Source organism: Lynx rufus, unplaced genomic scaffold, assembly GCF_022079265.1.
Source record: "Lynx rufus isolate CCGP_SWC_20201006 ecotype Redwood Valley unplaced genomic scaffold, mLynRuf1.p SCAF_16, whole genome shotgun sequence".
In the NCBI taxonomy this organism is placed as follows: domain Eukaryota; kingdom Metazoa; phylum Chordata; class Mammalia; order Carnivora; family Felidae; genus Lynx; species Lynx rufus.
The window spans coordinates 44,542,270-44,561,876 of record NW_025814830.1 but is presented as its reverse complement, the minus strand read 5'-3'; the positions used below and the strand labels follow the sequence as shown (position 1 = coordinate 44,561,876).

General features: G+C 43.2%; 2 protein-coding genes across 2 annotated transcripts in view; both read right to left on the bottom strand.

Annotated features, from left to right (window-relative positions):
• VAC14 (VAC14 component of PIKFYVE complex) overlaps positions 1-1,677 on the bottom strand; it is a 101,877-nt gene extending 100,200 nt beyond the window's left edge. The window contains exon 1 of the mRNA XM_047078730.1: positions 1,307-1,677. Within this exon, the coding sequence (XP_046934686.1) occupies positions 1,307-1,410 (104 nt within the window). The 5' untranslated portion in view covers positions 1,411-1,677. The remainder of the gene's footprint in view (positions 1-1,306) is intronic.
• A 5,949-nt stretch (positions 1,678-7,626) lies between these two features.
• HYDIN (HYDIN axonemal central pair apparatus protein) overlaps positions 7,627-19,607 on the bottom strand; it is a 340,954-nt gene continuing 328,973 nt past the window's right edge. The window contains 3 exon segments of the mRNA XM_047079251.1: positions 7,627-8,188; positions 9,733-9,957; positions 18,918-19,148. Coding sequence (XP_046935207.1) covers positions 7,706-8,188; positions 9,733-9,957; positions 18,918-19,148 — 939 coding nt within the window. The 3' untranslated portion in view covers positions 7,627-7,705.

The following is a 19,607-nucleotide window of genomic DNA, read 5'->3' as shown; positions in this document are numbered from 1 at the left end:
GTCCTCCTAACAAAGTCCAAACCGTTTAGTTGACGAGGAAAGGAAAACCCAAAGCAGTTAAGGCAGTGGTTCTCAACCGGGGTGATTTTGCACTCCCCGGTCACATCTGGAAACACTGTCTGGAGACACTGTTGGTTGTTACAGCTCATGGAGTGCTACTGGTATCTAGTGGACAGTAGAGACCAGAGATGCTGCTAAAAATCCTACAATGCACAGGAAAGCTCACCACAACCAAGAATTATCTGTCCCAAGATGTCAGCTGTGTTGAGACTACGAAATCCTGAGTTAAGCAACTGTCTAAGGTCCAAGAATGAGTGCCACACCATGGACTAGACAGGAGCTGTCCAATATTCTGCAGTGATAGAAACGTTCTAAGACCCGTACTGTCCATTATGGTAGCCAACAGCCACATGTGGCTATTGAACATCTGAAATATGGGTAGTGCGACTGAGAAACTGGATTTGTAATTTTTAAATCTTATCTTCAATAATTTACATGCAAATAGCCATGCGTGGCCAGTGGCTACCCCACTGGACAGGGTACAGGCAGCACTACAATCCATGTGTCTTGACTGCCAGCCGGGCACTCTTTCAGTTTCACAGCCTGCTTCTTTCCACTCTTCTGAAATCACCCACCCACCTGCCTTTATCGCAGAAATTTGGGGAAAAAATTACAAACGTAAATAATAGCAGAAAATCTTAACACATTCCCGGTTGAACATCTTGTTTTGTGCTGTGGAAAATAAAGCAAAATGTCAGGTCATGGTTACACATACATGTAATAAGACTGTAGAAGCAAGAAAGGTCAAATTATTCCTACTTCCACCTGCAGGGAAGGGTGATATGGCAGAGATAAAATAAACAGCCCTCTGAGTCTTGAGATCTCGATGTTTGGGATCTGTTTTCTCCATTTGGTCACCTAACAGTCCCTTTCACTTCTCAGAAGCTGGGTGAGAAATGAGGCATCATTAGCAAATTTCCATGCTTCCCATTTCCCTCCCATGACAGAGGACCCTCTCTGATTTGCTGATTTTGGATGGAGACCACACTGAAGACGCGCCGTGTGCCAGACACTGTGCTAAGCACTACACATAGGCTTGGGGCACCCGGAGGTTAATGAACTTGGCCCAAGTCATACATCCCGTCAGAAGCAAAGCTGGGACTCCTAATCTCCTGCACTGCGCTAAGGGCCTAAAACTGGCTGGAAAGGCGTGAGGAGTTCCCCCGAGCAGCAGGAACCCTGCAAATCCAGGGCGGTGTCCTGGCTTTGCTCCCCACGTCCAACCCTGGGTGCCCGCGGCTCTTACTTCTCGATCTCCAGCGCTGCCACCTTCCGCTTTTCGTAGAGCTTGTCATTGAGGGCGCGCACGATGTTGGGCGTGAGCGGCGCGAAGTCTTTCTCAGGGTTCATGGTGGCAGCTCGGGGCGCTCCCCGGAGCCCCGCGGCTCCTCAGCCCGCGGCTGCCCGGGCGGCGCCGGGGCCGGGGGAGTCTGCGGCTCCGCGCTGCCTCTGGCGCCGGCTCATGGACCACGCCGCCTTGCGCCTGCCTGCCTAGCTCTACCTCCGCGCGCCGTCTCGGAACCCGGGCCTGGACCCCGCCCCCGCACACCTGCTCCCGGCCGCCCAACGGCTCACGATCCCGCCCGGCACCGGCAGTGCTCAAGGGGCAGCGGCCATGTTATTTGGATCATGTGATTCTGTAACCGCTTCCGCCTTCCGCCTCGAGGACCCGCCCCTCGCCGGCCACGCCTCCGCATGCAGGCGGCAGGTGGGTTGTCCACGCCCCCACAAGGCTCCACCTCCTCTCCTCACTCCCGCCTTCCTCCCCGCACCACTAGCGTGTGGTTGGGGACGCTTGGTGGGACGCGTATCCCACGCGCTCACGGTCCCGCACGTGGCCCGCTAGGCGCATGGTGGCCTCTGTGTATGTTTTTGAGCACGAAGGGGCTCATGGAACCTGATTCACTTAGCGTAACTTAATAAATACTTACCGAATCCAGTAGTTCATTTACTACTTACTCACCAGTTTCGCATATGGCAATGTTTCCCAAATTGGAGTCATACCGTCATGATTTTTGCCATATTCTAGACACTTGTGCTATTATTAAGAAAATAATTTTCTCCGATCAGCTTTCAAAAATCTTTAATTCCTACTTTAGTCTTGCTTATGTGCTAAGATCATGGTGTGAATAGTTTTTATATGTTTCTAAAACATATTAAAATAAATTCTCAATGAAAAACAGTACTACCTACTATCTAGAATCTCAGGCACCAACAGTGAACTTCACCCTACCATCTGGGACTCGGAAGAGTGTTTACCATGCTTAGATTCTTAGACAGCTAGGTTATAGGCAGCAGAAGCCCCAAATCTGCTGAGTGCAGGTCTCCAGATGGATCCACTGTAAAGCAGCCCTTCCAAGTGCTTTGAGTGTCACGCTAAATGGTGGAACAGAAGTTGAAGTTATGTGGTAAAAAATGTTAAAGCATTTTATGCAGGTATTGTGGCTAACAGGGAGATGCATCAGACCGAGTTCCTTGTTGTAAGTTCCCATAGTGGACAGGGATTTTAGGACAAGGGCTAGACCACAGTGGAGTCGAAAGAGTATTAAATATGAACATAAACACATGACAGTACTTTTTCTAATGAGTGTAGAGTGTGCAGGTAAATCTGATAACAAAGTTGAAAATAGAATCTTATCCTCAATCCATAGACAGGAATCTATAGGACACAAGTGAGGGGATATAGTAGGCAGAATTCCAGTATGGTTCCCAAGATTCCCACCCCTCTGGGTACGTACCCTGTATAATCCCCTCCCTTTGAGCGTGAACAAGACTTGTAAATACAACACGCTGTCACTCCAATAATTATGTTATATAGCAGAAGGGATCTTGTAGATGTAGTTAAGGTCCCTAATCAGTTGACTTTGAGGTAATAAAAAGGGGGATTATCTTGTGTGGGTCCAACCTAATCAGATGAGCCCTTAAAAGTAGTCAGAAGACATTTGAAGTGGCAGAGAGATTCTCCTGCTGGCCTTGAAGAGTACACAGTAAAAACAATTACTATGATGGCCTATTTTGGTAAAGACCTTAGAATGGTCTCCAGGTGCCAAGAGTGGTCTCCAGAGGGTTGTCGGCTGCCAAGAAAATAGGGACATCAATCATAGGGCTGTAAGGGAATGAATTTTGTCAACACACCAAGGGAGCTTGGAAGTGGATCTTTTCTTAGTTGAGCTTCCAGACAAAGATGCAGCTCTGATTTCAGGCTGTGAGACCCTGAGCCAAGAACCCAGGTCAGTTCATTCTGGACTTCTGATCCATGGACACTGTGAGATAAGAAACTTGTGTTGTTTTAAGCTGCTAGATTTGTGGTAATTTGTTATGCAGCCATAGAAAATAAATACAAAAGCTAACCCAAAACTCAGTAAGTCATGGAGGAATTTTGTCTAGAAAAATCTGTGAATAACGTGTTTTCCTGTATTGGTGGGGTTTTCACAACTTTTAAAACCTTTGCTGACACAATCCAGTGAATGAAGGGGGTGAACCACCAATTTGAAACTGCCCCAAGTTGAGATTTCCTCTCCAGAGAAAATGTTTTGCTTAATAGTTCCCTCCTCTTACCTTGATACCAAATAGCACTGGTAAGGACACTTCCAAATGTCTTTGCAAAGTTTATGTCTTTAGGATTTTGATGATGGTTGATGCAAATCAATGAAAGAAAATTAAATCAAGGGGATTATTTGGATTTCTCCAGTGTGTATTCATTTCCACTGGATCCATACCTAATATAGTATTTCATCTGTTTCTTTTGCTGTTTGGTTTGGCTTTTTCTTAAAGGTGAACTGAATTTCCCAAGGGTCATAATGAGATACAGTTTTTAATAATTGTAACAGTAATGTTTTTACTAGAAGGAACTCTTTTCACCTGAAATCATGTTCTGGACTAGGTTGCTAAGCAACCAGTTTTTCACTCAAGGCCCAAGCCAATGCTTTGTCCTACCTTTAGTTCAGAAATTTCTGGAGAAAAAAAGGTGGTTTCTTTTCTCTGCTATCTTGGAAAATGCCAACTAGTTAAGGTTATGTATGCATTACTGGGCTGGCAGCAGTGTTGACAATGAAGCCCAAGGCCACCATTGCCGTCTCCGCATGCTTACTTCTCTGACCCTGGTGCCCAGCCCTGGCTAGGCCTGCTACAGTCAGACTCTTTCGACACTAGTGGATAATTGATACACCTGGTTGCACACACAGTTCACAGTTGTAACTCATCTGTAGCCATACGATGCCTGGTTGTTATTACATAGGTTACGGACATCATAGCAAGTGGATACTGGTGGGCAGTGTGAGAAATTGTACCCAAATATTGGAATTGTGCAAAGTAGTTTCTCTAACAGCAATGTAATTTTTCTGGAGTTTCAGGGTAACATGATGAGGGTGAATCCCATACTTGGTACCTGGCAATCCCTCATGACATCACAATATTGTCACCCCTGACTGAAAGCAAGTCTTCTTCAAAGCAGTGGTTAGACAGGGTGCCACACTCACCAGGGCCTCTGTGTTGATCAACGTTAGGGGCCCCGTTTCACATCGTATTCTGTGCAAATGCTCCCTGGAGACGTGCCTGGGTGGCCCAGTCGGTTAAGCATCCAACTCTTGATTTCAGCTCAGGTCATGATCTCACAGTTCATGGGTTGGGCATTGTCAGTGTGGAGCCTGCTTGGGATTCTCTCTCTCTCTCTCTCTCTCTCTCTCTCTCTCTGCCCCTTCCCTGCTCACGTTCTCTCAAAATAAATAAACTTAAAAAAAAATACCCCTGGAATTGTGTGTGCACCTTAGCAGCACACAATGAAATGTCTCCTGGTCTGCTTTGCTGAGAATATATCCTTTCAAAGGTAATTTCCACTAGCTTATGTCAAAATGCTCATTTTCACCAAGTTTCTCCTCTAGCCCTCTGTTGAGCTACCTTGCCATTCCAAATTTGCCAAATGAAACAATTTTGTTATTGCCCTTCCGAGGCCAAGGAAGCATGAGAACAACCTCAAGGGAAGAGATGGACATCTCAAGTCATGCCAGAAAGGGGTTCATGCCAGGGCAGGGTCTGAGCTGGCAGGGCCTGCCTCCTCACTCCAGGCCTATGAGGCTGTGGGATCTAGACGCAGTGGCTTGGGGAGAGCTGGGGCAGGGCTGAGGTAGGGGGAATTGCCCTTGTCCGCCTAGCACCATTTTGCTGGTGGTGACACTTGGGAGGTGGCCAGTTTCTGCAGCAGCCAGTGTCTGGGGTGGTGGCTGAGAGCCCTCCAGCTCAACAGAACACATTAAAATGCTGACCTTCAGAGTTGGAGGAGTCCCCACGGTGAGCCTCACCGTGCTCCAACCGCTGGTTTTGTAGCTGACTTTCACACAGCTTCCTTTATCTCTTCTTCTGTCTAAAACTATCTATCATACTAGGTTTCAAACTGTTCAGAAAGTTGAAGAAGGTGGTGGTGGGGCCAATTGTTCCCCAACCCCCAGCTCTGCATCTGGTGAGTGGGTGGGAGAATGGGCATTTTGGGGAAGGCAGGTTTCATCAGCTAGGTCATCAGCAGACTTGGTGACTCATTTCAAGGGCCCTAAATGGAGAGGACCAGGGCTGTGGATTCCACAAAGGCTCAGCTTCCATAGTTGCCTTTAAGGCAGCCTCTCTCAGCTGCAGTGTGTATACCATCCCCCCGGAGATGCCTTAAAATGCAGATTCTGATCCAGCTGGTCTGGGCAGCCTGAGCTCCTGTAGTCCTAGCGTGTTCCCACGCAGCGCTGATGCAAGGCACCTGAGGTTTCACCGCTGTGCTGGGCAGTGTGCTCCGACCGGCAGCTACAGCCTCACTGGGAACCTGGCAGAAGTGCAAATTCTTGAGCCCGCCCAGACTCCTAAATCAGACCCTCTGAGGGTGGGGCCAGACAGCCTGTGGGTTAGCAAGCCCTCTAGGTGATTTTGATACTAACATTTGAAAAGCACTGGTTTAATCAGACTCTGGGTGTTTGCTAGTCATAGCACGTGCTCATTGATCTCCGCATCCTCTCAGATGACTGCTTAGTGCGTTCTTTGCTCATTTAACCAACTGGAGAATCTGCCATCTAATTTTTGTCTTTAGGCCCGTTAGCAGCATCTTTGGAGGTTACACACATGAACTATTACATGTAGTCCTGTAAATATGCTGGCTGTGTGCAGGGTATCCTGGACTGAGGGTTGTGGGGAGGTACAAAAGGATTAGAAGAGTCATCCTCCGTTAAAAAACAAAACAAAACAAAACACCTCTAAAAGCAATAAGGGCTTGTGAAACCGCAGGTTGCTGGGCCACACCCCTGGAGTTTCTGACTCTACAGGTCTGGGTGCCGTGAGAAAAGGCATTTTTAATGAATTCTTAGGTAAATGCTGCTGCTGCTGCTCCACGGACCATTTTCCACAACCCCTTCTTTGAAGCATTCATTCCCAAAGGGCCATCTCCTTTCATGCCTTCTCCCTCTCTTGCAGGCAGGCTGTAGGGGATGCCAAGTGGGGAGGAGCTGGAGGCGGCGGGGTGGGGGTGGGGCCCGTCAGGCACATGTGCAGAAATAGAACCACTCCAGGGCCAGTCTGTGATCATCTTTATTTCATCTGGTGGCGCCAACAGGTAAGTGGTCCCATTAATACACATTGCGGGACCAGGGCCATAGCCTGGGCTAAGACAGATGTCTCACTCCTCCCTAGCGCTCTCCCTCTTAAGAAAGGCACTGACTTAGCTCAGCCTTTATGTGCACACAAAACGGCTGCAGTTTAAACATATCAAATTGGGATGCGTTCCTCCCCTGGAAGTAGATTCATGATTCAGCTGCTGCACTAATGGCCAGGTGGGCGTATGATCTGCGGCACTGGTTCTCCACTCTGCTGTACAAGCCTGAAAAAGAAAATGATGCCCACATCCCTCCCCGGGCTAATTACATCAGAATTTGGGGTGGGGGGGGGTTCTGGACAAGAACTGGCTGATTCTGATTTGCGGATGGGTAGAGAATCACTGTGCTACAGGCTGACAGCTATGCACGGAGCTGGGGGTGGGAGTGGAGAGCTGGAGTCTCAGCGTTCTCCAGGACCTGGCCCTCAGCAAGAACTTTCTTGTATAAATGGATCCAGGATTCAGGGACAGAGGGAGCGTACCCAGCCCCTGTCCCCTGCAGTGATGGTGCAAGTGTTATCTGTTATCATTTTGAAAATGGTGATTCATTTGGCTTTTATGTGAAAGCAAAATAAAAGATCATATCAAAACAGAATCATATCTAAGGGCTCTTTAGGCCATTATGGATTTTAAAAAGGAACTGTGGTGCCCCAGTGTCATGCACTGCTAAGTGCTATGTGATAGGAGGTCATGAATGTCATATCTGTGCCATCTTATTAAAAATGGGGATTACTTCTTGAGCTTTGGGAATATGATTAGAAACTAAATTCAGAGACTTGCCCTTGCAAAATACAGTATAGCCCTGTTGTTTGTAATTACCATGTTTAGTATGGAATATATATACTTCATATATATATATTTGGAATGAATATAATATGGAAATAAGTACCCCTGTAATTGAATGAGGAGATAAAACACTATCTGTAGAATTTTATTTTCTCTGTGCTTCACCAGGATAGAATAATACATAGATACTAGGCTGAGGAAATGACTTTTCACTGATGCAACTGACCTTAGTTACCACTAAGGGGTGATCCCCTTCAGGTAATAAACCCACTTAATGCCTGCTTCGCTGCCTTCACTGGGAGGACAAGACACAATCAGCTTGCTGGTGATAGGTGTTTTGCTGCCAGATGGATTTCCTTCAAAATAGACTGTGATATTGTTGATCTTCTTGGGTCGCATGGAGTCTACAGCACGAACAGAGAAGGCTGGGTTCTCCACGATGATGGAGAAGGTGACCGCATGATAGAAAACGTTCTTGAAGGGGATGATTATGTTGTACCCGGCCCGGATCAGGAAGGGACCCTGGGGCTTGGGGGGCAGAGCCATTCCGAAGAGGGGGATGATATACTCCCCGCCTGCAATCGACGACAGCATCAGGATGCCCTTGGTCTCACCCAGGTGGCTGGGCTCAAAATAGACTTCCACGCTGACTTCGGTTCCTCCCTGGGCCCCTGGGGCTGCATTAATGATCTTTTCCGTGTGGAAGTCCTGACAGTCGGTCTGAAAGAGGAACACACACAGTTGGTTCACACGGGATCCCGAAGAGCACACCAGCAGCTCGGGCCCTTCCCCGGCCCCTCCACTCTCAGACATCAAGAAACCTACCTTTGTGTGAGGCCAGGCAGGTCATAAAATGTTGTGCCCTTATAACTCCCTTGAAGAGTAGGTAATACTAATTATTATCCTTATTTTACTACAAAGAAATCAAGGCTAAGGGATGTTAAATAACTTGCCCAGAGACACAAAGCTGGATGATGCTGGTGTGGCATTTACTGCTGCTTCTCCCCCATCTGGCTCTTCTTTTCTCCCACACACATGAGAGACTGAACAGTCTGGCCCCTCACGGATGGGAGGGGACTAGTTCTGGACAATTAGTTGTGAGCAGAAGTGAAAGGTGTTACTTCCACACTAGGGCATTCAATTGCCAGTACAAGTCCTTTTCACTCCTCTGGCACTATGACCGGAAACATCTGAGTTGGTGGTTGCCGTTTAGCCTGGATCCCCAAATGGCTGTGATGAACAGTTCCCTGCTGACCCTCACTAGATGGATAGCACAAATAAGGGACACACCTTTTGTTGTTTTAAGCCACTGAGATGTTGGGGCTGTTTGTTACTGCAGCATAACCTAGCTTCTCCCGACTGGTATGATTGATAAAGAGCCTATGCCTCTTGACTATAGCCATGGACCCGCTGATGCTAACTGGCACATGGGCACCCAGTGCAAAGGCTACACTCCTAGCTTCCCTTGTTGCTAGGCGTGGTCTTATGCAGTTTTGTTCAAGGGAATGTGAGTGGAAAGGATATATATAGCTCCCGCCTTTCCCCTTTGTAGCTGGCTGGAATGCAACATCCTGGTAAGCTCTCTTGGTCCCTGTGGATCCAAGCAACTCTCTACAGAGGGGAGAGCATCGGGGAAGAAAGAGTCTGGATGCCTGATGTCACGGAGCTACCACTCCAGCCCAAACTGCTTATGCTCACCCCGTTATTTGAGAGAGGAGTAGCTTTTACTTTGTTGTTATTTGGGGCTTCTGTTTCAGGAGCTAAACCTGTATTCCAATTGATATAATAGGTAACATATATGCAGCATTTATTATGAGCCAAGCTCTATGAAAGTGGTTTTATATGCACCCTTTAAAAGCCCCATAGCAATCGTGTGAGGTTGGGGTGTTATTACCATTTAGAGAAAAGGTTAGAGTAAATTATTCATACAAAGAGTAAGTGGTGAAGCCAGGGTTCAAATCCAAGTCTCGATTTCACAGCCTCTACTCATGACCACTGAGCTCTACTGTCCCCTTTAGTGACCAGTGCACATGCTGTGGGAAGCAAAACTCCCCTCACCCCCACCTTAACTTGTTAAGATAGACTCTATAAGGAAGAACCCAGGCCTGATACTGTTTATTTATACCTGGGAGTTTCCAGGCTAGATGAAGCGCCTGACTCCCTGTGCGTTTCACATTTCTGCACCCCCTGTGTCCTCCTCTTATTACTTTTAAGCTTAGACTCCCAGCAAGGGGAGGGCAGAGGGTGGGACAGTGGCTACTCACCCTGCAGTAGTATTCTGTCTTCTGCCGGGTGTAATTGGTAAACTTGGCAAAGATGCTCTGACCGCTGCCAAGAACCGTCTGGAAGTGGATGGGCTTTTCAGGCAGTGCTGGCAGGGCCTTCAAATTGAGCTCATACAGGTAGTAACCCAAATCATTGTTGTGCAGTGTTAGTCTCCCAAAGGTTTCTCCGGCTCTCAGGGGCTGGAATTCAAACGAGAATGTGCCCTGCAAGAGAAGACAGAGGCTCCTATGATGCTGAGAGTCTGACCCATCCCTTGCTACCCAGTGACCTCAGAGTAGGTTGGTGCCAGAAATGGTGCTTCACAAGAAATTGCTCACACTGATCTTGAGCCTGGGGAATCTCTGTCCAAACTGGTCTTTTTCCTCCCCTGTACCCCTTCTAACTTTACCTAGAAATACCCCAGAGGTATTTATATATCTGGAATCTCCTTGAATCTAAGAGATACTGGTTCCTCTCTTAAGAAGCACACTTATGGCAATGGGGGTGAGTGTTTCCAGAAGGAGGGCTGAAGGAGCTTCTGATCTTCAGCCCTCCTTCTGGAAACATTCACCCCCATTGCCATAAGTATGCTTCTTAAGAGATACTGGTTCCTCTCTTAAGAAGCACACTTATGGCAATGGGGGTGAATGTTTCCAGAAGGAGGGCTGAAGATCAGCAGCTCCTTCTTTGCTCACAGCCAAGCTCAGAACAACTTCCTGGGTCCTACCTTCATTCAGGGAAGGTTTTCTCCTTCTTCTATTTTTGCCCATGGCAAAACAAAACAAGAACCAAAGAGTATTGCTTATAATAACAAAATAAGGGAAATAATTAAAACGAGTTAGCAGTAAGAAATTGGCTAAATTGGGGCGCCTGGGTGGCGCAGTCGGTTAAGCGTCCGACTTCAGCCAGGTCACGATCTCGCGGTCCGTGAGTTCGAGCCCCGCGTCGGGCTCTGGGCTGATGGCTCAGAGCCTGGAGCCTGTTTCCCATTCTGTGTCTCCCTCTCTCTCTGGCCCTCCCCCGTTCATGCTCTGTCTCTCTCTCTGTCCCAAAAATAAATAAACGTTGAAAAAAAAATAAAAAGAAATTGGCTAAATAAGTGATAGTTTATCCTCGCCAGTGGAATACTAGGTGGCCATTGAAAAAGAAGGGGCCGTGCTATAAGCACTGACATGAAAGGTGTTGATGATATTGAAAGTGAAAGGAAGGAGGTTCCATAAATTATGCAAAGCATAAGCTCATTTTTGTGAAGAAGAATATGTCTATGCAGGTATAGAAAAGAGACAGCAAGGATATATATCAAATTGTTACCAGTAGTTATCTTGAGGTGAGGAAAATGGGACTTGAGGACTTTCATTTTCTGTTCCATATACTTTTGTATAGTTAAAATTTTGTTTTTATCATGAGTAGGTATTGTTTCTTTTTAAAAAGAACTAGTTCTTCTTATTGAAAAATAGAATAAAAGGAGGATATCATCAAAGTTGTTGTAGATGGTTAACAGGAAAGAATATAGTGTACAAATCTAGATGATTTTGTCACGGCTTAAAAATTTAGATGAAAATGGACAAATGTATAAAAATATAACTTACAAAAACAAACTCAGTAGATGAAAACTTATATAGTCCCATAACCATTAAAGAAATGTAATCAATAGTAAAAAAGTTTTCCCTTAACAAAATTCCAGGATCATAATGATTTACTTGTAAGTTCTATTAGACAATCTAGTATCCCACAAATTCTTCCAGAGGAGAGAAAAAGAGGGAACCCATCTCACTTATAAGATTTTGATACCAAAATCCAACAAGGCTAACAGGAGAAAAGAAAATTGGAGACCAGTTTCTCCCCTGAACATATATACAACTTGCCTCATAAAAATGTTATCCAATTTAATCCAGCAATATATAAAGAAGAAAACGTTACATGACAAAGTTGGGTTTCTTCCATGAATGAAAAGTTGGTTTAACGTTAGAAAAACCAACCAGTTGCCACATTGGTACATTAAAAGGAGGACAATGATATGGACATCTCGATAGATGCAGTGAAAGCATGGGATAAAACTCAACATCCATTCATAGTGTTAAAAAAAAACTCTTAGCAAACTAGGAATAGAAGGGGACATCCTTAATCTGATAAAGGGTATCTATAAGAAACCTAAACAAACATAATAAATGGTGAAACTTTGAAAGCTTGCCCTTCAAGATTAGGAACAAGGAATCTTTCTACTACCTTTCTTGTTCTGCAGGTCCTAGATAGCCCTATTAAGGCATGAAAAGGAAATTACAGGAAGAAGTTTATAATGGAAGAAACAAAATTGTAATTACTTACAGATGAATGATTATACATGTATAAAATTCAAGAATCTATAACTGAAATTATTATTGATAAGTGAATTATATAAGATGGTTGGGTAAAAAGTCAATATACAAAAAGTTAAAAATAGAACTACCCTATGATCCAGCAATCACATTACTGGGTATTTACCCAAAAAATACATAAATGCTAATTCAAAAGGATACATGCACCCCTATGTTTGTAGCAGCATTATGTACAACAGCCAAATTATGGAAACAGCCTAAGTATCCATTGATCGATGAGTGGATCAAGAAGATGTGATGTGATGTGATGTGATGTGTGTGTGTGTGTGTGTGTATGTGTATATATATATACACACGTGTGTATGTGTATATATATATACACATACACACAGTGGAATATTTTGAGCCATAAAAAAGAATGAAACCTTGTCATTTCAAATGACATGGTTGGATCTAGAGAGTATAACACTAAGCAAAATAAGTCAGTCAAAGAAAGACATATACCATAGGATTTCACACATATGTGGAATTTAAGAAACAAAATAAACAAGATAAGGGGAAAAAAAGACAAACCAAGAAACAGATTCTTAATTATAGAGAACAACTATAGACCAATTTCCCTGATGATCATGGATGCAAAAATCTTCAACAAGATATTAGCCAACCAGATCCAACAATACATTAAAAAAATTATTCACCACGACCAAGTGGGATTTATACCTGGGATGCAGGGCTGGTTCAATATCTGCAAAACAATTAACATGATTCATCACATCAATAAAATAAAGGACAAGAACCGTATGATCCTCTCAATAGATGCAGAGAAAGCATTTGACAAAATACAGCATCCTTTCTTGATAAAAACCTCAAGAAATTAGGGATAGAAGGAGCACACCTTGAGATCATAAAAGCCATCCATGAACGACCCAATGCTAATATCATCCTCAATGGGGAAAAACTGAGACCTTTCCCCGTAAGGTCAGGAACAAGACAGGGATGTCCACTCTCGCCACTGTTATTCAACATAGTATTAGAAGTCTTAGCCTCTGCAGTCAGACAACACCAAGAAATAAAAGGCATCCAAAACAGCCAGGAGGAGGTCATACTTTCACTCTTTGCAGATGACATGATACTCTATATGGAAAACTCTAAAGATTCCATCAAAAAAATGCTAGAATTGATTCATGAATTCAGCAAAGTTGCAGAATATAAAATCAATGCCCAGAAATCGGTTGCATTCCTATACACCAACAATGAAGTGAGAGAAAGAGAAATCGATCCCATTTAGAGTTGCACCAAAAACCATAAAACACCTAGGAATAAATCTAACCAAAGAGGTGAAAAATCTATATGCTGAAAACTATAGAAAGCTTATGAAAGAAATTGAGTAAGACACACACACACAAAAGGAAAAAGAGTCCATGCTCCTGGATAGGAAGAACAAATATTGTTAAAATGTCAATACTACCCAAAGCAATCTACATATTCGATGCAATCTCTACCAAAGTAACACCAGTATTCTTCACAGAGCTAGAACTAACAGTCCCAAAATTTGTATGGACCCAGAAAAGACCCCAAATAACCAAAGAAATCTTGAAAAAGAAAACCAAAGCAGAAGGCATCACTATCCCGGACTTCAAGCTATACTACAAAGCTGTAATCATCAAGACAGTATGGTACTGGCACAAGAACAGACACTCAGATCAATGGAACAGAATAGAGAACCCAGAAATGGACCCACAAATATGTGGCCAACAAATCTGTGACAAAGCAGGAAAGAATATCCAATGGAAAAAAGACAGTCTCTTCAGCAACTGGTGCTGGGAAAACTGGACAGCGACATGCAGAAGAATGAACCTGGACCACTTTCTTACACCATACAGAAAAATAAACTCAAAATGGATGAAAGACCTCAATGTAAGACAGGAAGCCATCAAAATCCTAGAGGAGAAAGCAGGCAAAAACCTCTCTGATCTTGGCTGCAGCAACTTCTTACTCAACATGTCTCTGGAGGCAAGGGTAACAAAAGCAAAAATGAACTACTGGGACCTCATCCAAATAAAAAGCTTCTGCACAGCGAAGGAAACAATCAGCAAAACTAAAAGGTAACCTTCGGAATAGGAGAAGATATTTGCAAATGCCATATCAGATAAAGGGTTAGCATCCAAAACCTATCAAGAACTTATCAAACTCAACACCCAAAAAACAAACAACCAGTGAAGAAATGGGCAAAAGACATGAATAGACACTTCTGGAAAGAAGACATCCAGATGGCCAACCGACACATGAAAAAATGCTCAACATCACTCATCATCAGGGAAACACAAATCAAAACCACGATGAGATACCACCTTACACCTGTCAGAATGGCTAACATTAACAAGTCAGGCAACAACAGATGTTGGTGAGGATGCAGAGAGAGAGGATCTCTTTTGCGCTGCTGGTGGGAATGCAAGCTGGTGCAGCCACTCTGGAAAACAGTATGGAGGTTCCTCAAAAAACTAAAAATAGAACTACTCTATGACCCAGCAATTGCACTACTAGGTATTTATCCACGGAATACAGGTGTGCTGTTTCAAAGGGACACATGCACCCCCATGTTTATAGCAGCACTATCAACAATAGCCAAAGTATGGAAAGAACCCAAATGTCCATCAATGGATGAATGGGTAAAGAAGATGTGTGTATACACACACACACACACACACACACACACACACACACACACAATGGAGTATTATTCGGCAATCAAAAAGAATGAAATCTTGCCATTTGCAACTGCGTGGATAGAAGTAGAGGGTATTATGGTAAGTGAAATTAGCCAGTCAGAGAAAGACAAAAATCATATGACTTCATTCATATGAGGACTTTAAGAGACAAAACAGATGAACATAAGGGAAGGGAAAGAAAAATAATATAAAAACAGGGAGGGGGACAAACCATAAGGGACTCTTAAATATGGAGAAAAAACTGAGGGTTGCTGGAGGGGTTGTGGGAGGGGGGAATGGGCTAAATGGGTAAGGGGCACTAAGAAATATACTCCTGAAATCATTGTTGCACTATATGCTGACTAATATGGATGTAAATTTTAAAAAATAAAAAATAAAATTTAAAAAAAAGTATAGAGAACAAAGTGATGTTTACCAGAGAGGAAGGCAGTGGGGCGATGAGGGAAATGTAATGGGGATTAAGGAGTGCACTTGTTGTGATGAGCATTGGGTGATGTATGGAATCATTGAATCACTGTATTGTACACCTGAAACTAATATAACACTGTATGTTAACTAACTGGGATTAAAATAAAAAAACTTAAAAAGACAAAAAAGGGGGCAAAGTCAATATATAAAAATCAGTTATATTGTTACATACTATAACCAATAGAAAACAAAATTTTAAAAAATACCATTTACAATAGCACCAAAATATATAAAACCTAGACGTAAATCTAACAAAATATGAGTAAGCCTTTTACATAGAAAACGAAAAAAATATTGTTGAGAGAAATTAAATAAGAAGAGTTAAATAAATGGAGATCTGCTCATGAGTTAGAAATCTCAATTGTGTAAAGACTGGAATTCTCTCTGTGATAAATATGCTTCAAGATGGCCCCCGGTGATCCCCACCCGCCTGCTATTACACTCTTGTGTCATCCTCTCCCATTTGTGCCAGGGCTGGTCTGTGTGACCACTAGTACATGACAGAGAGATGGCATATCACTTCTGAGATGAAGTGGAAAAGACTGTGGTTTCTGTCTTGTGCGTGCTCTCTCTCCCTTGCTCTCTCAGCTTCCTTCAGATCACTCACTTTTAGGAAGTGAGCTGTCATGTTGAAAGCAGCTGGAGGGAGAGGTGTATGTGGTGAGGAACTGAAGCCTCCAGCCAGTAGCCAGCAAGGAACTAAGGCCTTTCCAACAACTCCATGAGTGAGTTTAGAAGCAGATTATCCAGCCCCAGTCAAACCTAGAGATGACTGGAGTCCTGCTGACAACTGACTACATCCTCATGAAAGACCCTGACTACACAGCTAAGCTGCTGCTCGTGGATTCCTGATCCTCAGAAACTGTGTATATAATAAATGTTTGTGGGTTTAAGCTGCTGATTTTTAGGGTAATTTGTTATGGGTCAACAGGTAACTAATACATTCTTAAAATAACCCAATCAAAATCCTAATAGTTAATTTAATTTTTTTGGAAGAACATGACAAGCTGATTTATATGGAAATGCAAAGGGCCAAGAATAGCCAAGATACTCTTGAAGAACAGAAATGTAAGAGACTACCAAGTCTTAATGTAACATCACCAGAAGCATATTATGATTTTAATGTAATTAGTAATATAGCTTCAAAGTATATAAAGCAAAAACACAACAGAACTACAAGGACAAACAGACAAATCCCTGTCAGAGTGGTGACTTTAACACACTCTCTTAAATCTGACCAAACAAGCAGACCAAAATATCAGCTAGGGTACAGAGAATGAACATCAAAATGGCAAACACATGCTTTTTAAAAATAAATGGAAGATTAAGGAAAAGATCATATAGTGGGCCGTAGAGCAGATCTAAACAAATTCTAGAGCACTGAAATAGGGAATATATTCCCTGACCACAAAATAATTTAAAAAATAACATATAGAACAATCCACATGTTTGGAAATTGAGAAACACTTATAATAACCCATGAGTCAAAAAAGAAGTATTAATAATAATGAAAGGACATTTTTGAACTTAATGACAAAATATACTACATGTAAAACTTTGTACACTGCAGCTAAAGCAGCACTTAGAGGGCAACTTATAATCTTAAATGTGCATATTGGAAAATAAAGAAAACTAGAAGTTAATGCACTAAGCATCCATCTTAGAAGTTAGGTAAAGCACCAGTAACCCAAAAGAAGCAGAAAGAAGGAAATAATAAAAAGGTCAGAAATCAAGCAACTGAAAACAAACATACAATAAAGAGTACCAACAAAATAAAAAAATGCCTTCTTGAATATAAGATATACTGAGAAACCTCTAGAAAGACCAATCAAGAAATAGAAGGTACAACCAATATTAGAGATGAAAAAGGAACATCACATAAGGAAGTAGTAAGAGGATATTAACAATGTTATGCCAATTTTGTGAATATATGGATGAAACAGACATGCTATCATTACTGATTCAAGAAGAAACAGAAAATCTGAGTAGCGTGATAACTCATGAAAGGAATCAAATCAGTAGCAGACAATCTTCTCACAAAGAAAACCCCAGGGCTCATTGGCTTCATCTGTGGTTCAAGGAAGACATAAATTCAATCTTTTATAGACTCCTTCACAGAGTTGAGGAAGCAGGCAAATCCCCGATTCTTTTTCTATCGCTGGTGGAACGGGAACTCAAATTGGACAAAGAATACAAGAAAGGAAATCTGGTCCATTCTCGCTCATGACCACAGAGGCAAATCTCCAACACAAAACTGTTATCCGACTAAAGCCAATCTGTTTGTAAAAAGGTAAATTAAGACCATGAGGAGCTATTAGTTTATTGAATTGGCAAACCTTTAAAAATGTGACAATGCCAAAAGTTGGTGAGCTCTCATTGCTCACTGGAGATTCTCTCCTGACTGGCAATTAAAGAAAGGCAAGCACACCCTGTGACCCGGTGATTCTACTCCTGGGTGTACGCTGGGGAGAAACACACCGTGTACATCAGGAAGGCACTTGCACGGTGAGGTCCATGGCAGCATATTTCATGATAGCCAAACACTGAAGCCAACACAGATGTCTGGCCTCAGTAGGATGGATATCTAAATTGTGGTATAGTCGTATGATGGAATATTCTACAGTGGTGAGGATGGATGGACCTCAGCTGCATGCATCAGTGTGATGATCGTCAGAATATACAATACTGAGCAAGGCATAAAACACTGAAGAATGCAATTAGTAGGATTTCTTTTGTATAAAGTTTGAAAGCAGACAAACCCAAACCATATGGCTTAAAAGCAAGAAATGATTACAAAATAAGGATAGTGGGAACTTTTAGGGGTGAGGGATGATACTGTGAGTGGGGATAGAGGTTTCTGGGGGTGGTGGCAACTTTTTATTTCCTGGCCTGGGTACTGGTTATACAGATAGTTCTTTCATAGTTATTTAAGTGAACCTGTTTTAGTACATATATATACATATATACATACATATGTATATATATATATATATATATATATATATATATATATATATCTCCTAGTTTTCTGTGTAGATTTTATAATTCATGATGAAAAATATAAAAATAAAATAAAGGGCATGGAAGGTCTCTGAAGAACACACCAGGTTTGGGGTTCTGAAGGGGAAAGCAGAGCTAGAGTGGATGCAGGGAATAAGCAGGTGGGCTCAAGCTGGAGAAACAGAAGGGATTTTGATGGAATCTAGACAGTGAGAATTTGGAGCCATACATCAAAAAGAGTCAAAAGAAAGTTCATCTCCACAGCAGCCCAGAATTCCAGGGCACGTCTTCTCAGCAGTCACAGGTTATGTGTCTTTCCTGAAGCGGGTCTGTGCACAAGCAAACATATAAACGAGACCGCCTGCTGTTCACTCGATACACTACTATGTCCCTTGCTTCCCTCTTCACCACGTATATACTACGTTACCTTTATAATTAGCAAAAAACAAAAATGTTTTCAGTTTGAACAAAGCGAACAAGTGTATAACAGAGGCAAGTGTTCATGATTAGTAAGTCCCTTTTACATGTCTGAACCAAAGGGCAGAAGGGGAGAGGACAGATCAGGAGTGTGATTGATGCACCGTCCCCTGCCTTCCCACTCCTGGGGCTGGCCCAGCTTCAGGGATGCCTCTATCACAGATATCAGGGAGCCCCTGGTAGCCAGGGTCATACCTCAGAGTTGGCAGGCACCACAAACTGGGAAGGCAGGCTGATGTCAGGGACCCTGCATTCCATGGAGAAGGTCACTGTATAGGGCAGAGGGTTCTCCACCTTGATGGAGGCTGATGTGCTCTGCCGGACGGGGCTCACCATCTCAATGGTTTTGATGACGCCTGAAGGGATGACCCTGAAACCCACCATGTAGTATAAAAACTCATTGGTCACCTCGTTTCGGAAGATCACCTGGGTTCGCAGGGAGAGGGGGAGGAAGAAAGCAGGGGAGAGGGGTTAGTGGAGGGTCTTCAGCTGTCTTGAGTTCCTTCTGTCTATTAGCATTGCCTGGGTACATACAGCATGGGTGCCAGGCTGACACGGGCACTCCCACCCTGTCTGAATCCCTACCAGCCACCCTTTTCTCCTTCCTATGCCCACTGCTGCTGGAATAGACAATAATACTAATAGTAATAATGACGGCATCTAACATTTAATGAATGATTACTGTGTGCCAGGCACTAGAAGTACTTAGTTAACTTAAACAATTTGTGGGCAACATTATTATTCCCCTCACTGTTTGTTTGTTTGTGTTTTTTAAAGCCAAAGAAACTGAAGTTTAGCAAAGTTAAGTTATCTTGCCAAGGTCACATGTAGAGAGAAGTGTCAGAGCCAGGATTTGAACCAAGTTGATATGACTCCAGAGCCCAC